This window comes from Poecilia reticulata, linkage group LG17 (assembly GCF_000633615.1).
Source record: "Poecilia reticulata strain Guanapo linkage group LG17, Guppy_female_1.0+MT, whole genome shotgun sequence".
Lineage (NCBI taxonomy): Eukaryota > Metazoa > Chordata > Actinopteri > Cyprinodontiformes > Poeciliidae > Poecilia > Poecilia reticulata.
This window is the reverse complement of record NC_024347.1, coordinates 15,469,670-15,473,481: the sequence shown is the minus strand read 5'-3', so window position 1 is coordinate 15,473,481 and position 3,812 is coordinate 15,469,670. Positions and strand designations below refer to the sequence as shown.

At 40.9% G+C, this 3,812-nt stretch overlaps 1 protein-coding gene across 1 annotated transcript in view; it reads right to left on the bottom strand.

The window, feature by feature from the left end:
• LOC103479471 (neuropilin-1a-like) overlaps nucleotides 1–3,812 on the bottom strand; it is a 63,423-nt gene that overhangs the window by 21,454 nt on the left and 38,157 nt on the right. Inside the window, exon 4 of the mRNA XM_008433901.2 lies at nucleotides 1,757–1,984. Within this exon, the coding sequence (XP_008432123.1) occupies nucleotides 1,757–1,984 (228 nt within the window). The remainder of the gene's footprint in view (nucleotides 1–1,756; nucleotides 1,985–3,812) is intronic.

The window sequence follows — 3,812 nt, the reverse complement described above, 5'->3', positions numbered from 1 at the left end:
GGGCTGGGCATGGCCGAGGTTGCTAGGTAAAGGGGCTGGGCATGGCTGAGGTTGCTTGGTAACGGGGCTGGGCATGGCTGAGGTTGCTAGGTAACAGGGCTGGGCATGGTTGAGGTTGCTAGGTAACGGGGCTGGGCATGGCTGAGGTTGCTTGGTAATGGGGCTGGGCATGGCTGAGGTTGCTAGGTAACGGGGCTTAGCTTAGCTGGGGTTACTAGGTGACAATTTGTTACATTTGGATTTGCTGATTTGTGAAAAACTGGAGGGACTAACCGATGTAATTTGGAGTCTAAAGGGCCACATAAAAATCTACGGCGGGCCAGATTTGGCCCCTGGGCCTCGGGTTTGACATGTGCTTTAAATCAAGGCTAAGCCCATGTTTTTAGAGTTGCTTTTGATTCATAATAAATGGAACATTAAGCCATATTGAATGTGAATTTGACGAAATGTAATGATGTTTAATGTTTTCATGATGTGAAGCTCTTTGAACTGCCTCAGTGCTGAAATGTGCCACAGAAATAAACTTGACTGATCTAAAGAAAACCTGGGAAGCTGCAGATGTCTGTAAGTCTGATTAAGTTGACTGAATTTTAATTAAAGGGAGCAAGTTGAAAGGAAACGAGATCAATGCGTGTCGGAGTGAACCCTCCTGCAGAGACGCTCCCTTATCTTCCCTGACAAACACGTTTGGCTCAATCAAACCCACAAACTCTCCTGAGCACAGATGCACCTGAGCGCGCGCCGACACGCGCACCAACACGGTGGACCGTTTGACAGGAAGAGTCCTGGCAGGTTGGCGCCGCTTTAAAGTGCGTGTCAGTTTCTGTGTACCGGAGCCAGTCCCTCAGGTTCCCGAGCCAGTAATCGGGGAGAAAAGGCTCTCTGGGCGCCGCGGGCCAGGCGCCCGGCCCAGGTTTGCAGCTCTGGTGATTATCGGCGCGCCGTACGGCTAATTAGGCAACAATGGAGGCAGAGACGAGCCGTCCAAGCTGGAGGAGGGGAGTGTGAACAGGTTGCGTCTCCGTCAATCATGTGCCGGTTTCCCAAACGCGGTTGGTGAAGGAACAATGAGCGAGCTGCGTGGGCGTCCCCCCCCCCTCCGCTGTCGGTACATCCAGATGCCATTTGTGCAAAGAAGAATTGGTTTGGACTCAAACAGGACGACCATTACCTGCTGAACGATTCTGTTTATTACTCATTTTCTCAGCTCCACTGAGTAGCAGCTCCTATTTAGTCCCATTTAATCAAACTTCACTCCGTTTGCCTTGAACAGGGCTGTACAAACCTTTTTCCAATAGTGCCAAAAATGTCCAATTGTCTTTATTTAACAAAGTCATGCAGAGGACTGCAAATAAACTACAAACTCAATATTTATTGAAAATATTGTTCAAAATTCATGTTCAAAGTGAGCTCATTAAAAAATAAATGTTCTCTGTTCAAAATGTAAAAATTTGGAGCTAAATTTATTGGGGAACTAGTTTAATTTTTACATTATTGGCACTAAAAATTTGAGACCTTTGCATTAAATTCGCATGAAAGGTGAACTAGTCTTTTCATGTTTCTTGTTCAACATTTGAACATAAAACATGAAAAGTTAATTTTCGATTTTTGAAAATTTGTTATTCAAAAATCAAATTTCAATAATCTTGCAGTTCAAACTGAATAATGTCAAATCTGTTCACAGGGAATCTAATGTATGTCTGTAGTTTAAACTCTCTGATTCTCATTAACGGAGCGTGTGGTTCTGGTTCCTCACCGGCGGGGAAGCCGTCCCAGACCTCCAGCCAGTCGTAGCGGCAGACGGCGCCGGCCGGCGGCGTGGTGTCGGGCTCCATGTTGAAGCTGTAGAACTCCACCGTGATCTCCGCCATCTTGGGGGCGAATATCATGAAGGTGCACTCCAGGTTGTTGGGGTATTTCTCGGGAAAGCCCGGCGTCTCGATGACGCCGCTGGGAGCCGTGAAGTTCCTGGAGCATTCCGGACCTGAAGGCGACACAGACCAGGAGTCAGAACTGATCCGAAGCTGAAGCGTTCAGAAGTAAAACCAGTTCAGTGGATCCGTGTTTCCAATTCACAATTTGAACATTTTCATTAAAACTGCAGTATGTAACTTTGACAAAATATATATATATATATTTTTTTTTACGTTTGTTGAATAAAATATGAAAAGTTAATCTGGGAAACTAGCTGGAAACTAACTAGAGACAACCAATCAGAGCCAGGAGGCGGGTCTTAGCGCTGTCAATAACTATCTCACCCTTCCTCCCTCCCACCCTTTTGCTCTGTGCTACGCTAAAGCTAGCATAGCGCTCTGTGAATGCTAAGGCTAGTTAGCATAGCCCCCAATGACGGCGGATATTTTCCTGTAACTGTGAGTTGTTTCTCACCCACTAACACGTTTAGCAGCGTGTATATGAGGTTGATTGACAGCGCTAAGACCCTCCTCCTGGCTCTGATTGGTTGGTGGGGACCGCAATAGTAGCTCTGGAAGATCATCTTTTCAGAGATTACAAAAATAGATCTTTTTTAATCAATTATCTGCTTAGAAATGTTAAATAATGCAGATTTAAATTCACATGAAAAGTGAACTAGTTCAATTTTTTTCCTGTTCAACATTTAAAGAAAGGTTTAAAAAGTGAAACAGTTCGTCTCAGTACATCCCAGGTGCACAAAAGAGCGTAATCATACATCCTTCCTCCCAGCAGCCGCTAAAACTCTTAAATACAACATAACATAATCATCACTGCTCTCAACAAATTGCTTGTGTTTTCAGTTTTTACTCATTGGAAATAACATTTCTGCTGTTTGCACAGTTTTTATTTTCACTTCTTGCATTAAGAAAATGCATATTTCGCAAATTTCTTTGGACTGGAGTTCAATATTTTTGCCAACTTCACACATTTTATGTAGAAATTTTGTTATTCTTAATTTTGTTTTTATGTGAAAGTTTGTGCCTCGATTATAACATCTGAATTAGGAGCTGTTTCCTTGTCTTTCCCATTTTGAAGATGTTCAACAGAAATGAAAATGGTGATATCTCAACTAGACTCTGATTTTAATGTCATCTACTTAAAAAGCTGCTCTATTTCAGATTCCCCCCCCAAACCTAAATACATAAACACGTGTATCAGAGGCTGCTTTAGTTTATATATAATTTTTTTCATGTTCTGTGAAACATTTTGTTGCTGCAGTAAAACAGATTTTCTTAGATTTAATTAGACATTAGCCTGCGCCGAGTTCGGCTCGTATTTTCTGGCGGTTTCAGGCAATTTGAAAGTGTCAACATGAAGCAACGAGACAAAAACTCGAAAACAGACAAACACACAGACACAGAAATCCATGTAATTATTTACTCGCAAAATCTGTTTCACATGTTGTTTTCTACCAGGACAAACAATTAGATGATATTCTTAGCATCGGATTTCTGTCAGGACTCCAGTATTCTGGGTTTCTTTTTGGTTTCATTACATTTTTATGCAAAAACACAGAATCTTATAACCAGAATTTAATTATTACTAAGAAATTATTAAACAGAATGGAAAATACTTTATTGATCCCAAAGAGGAAATTATTTATTCGCTGACAAACATCCAAAGTGTTAAATATTAGTAAATATAAGCAATAATTTAAAAATATATACTTAAGTGTGGTCATTAAAGAGTCACTTAAATATGACTCTTTAATACTATATATGTATATATGTACATATATATATTATTGATCCCAAAGAGGTACATATATATGTAGATATATATGTACCTCTTTGGGATCAATAATATATATTTACATGTATATGTACATATACTGTATA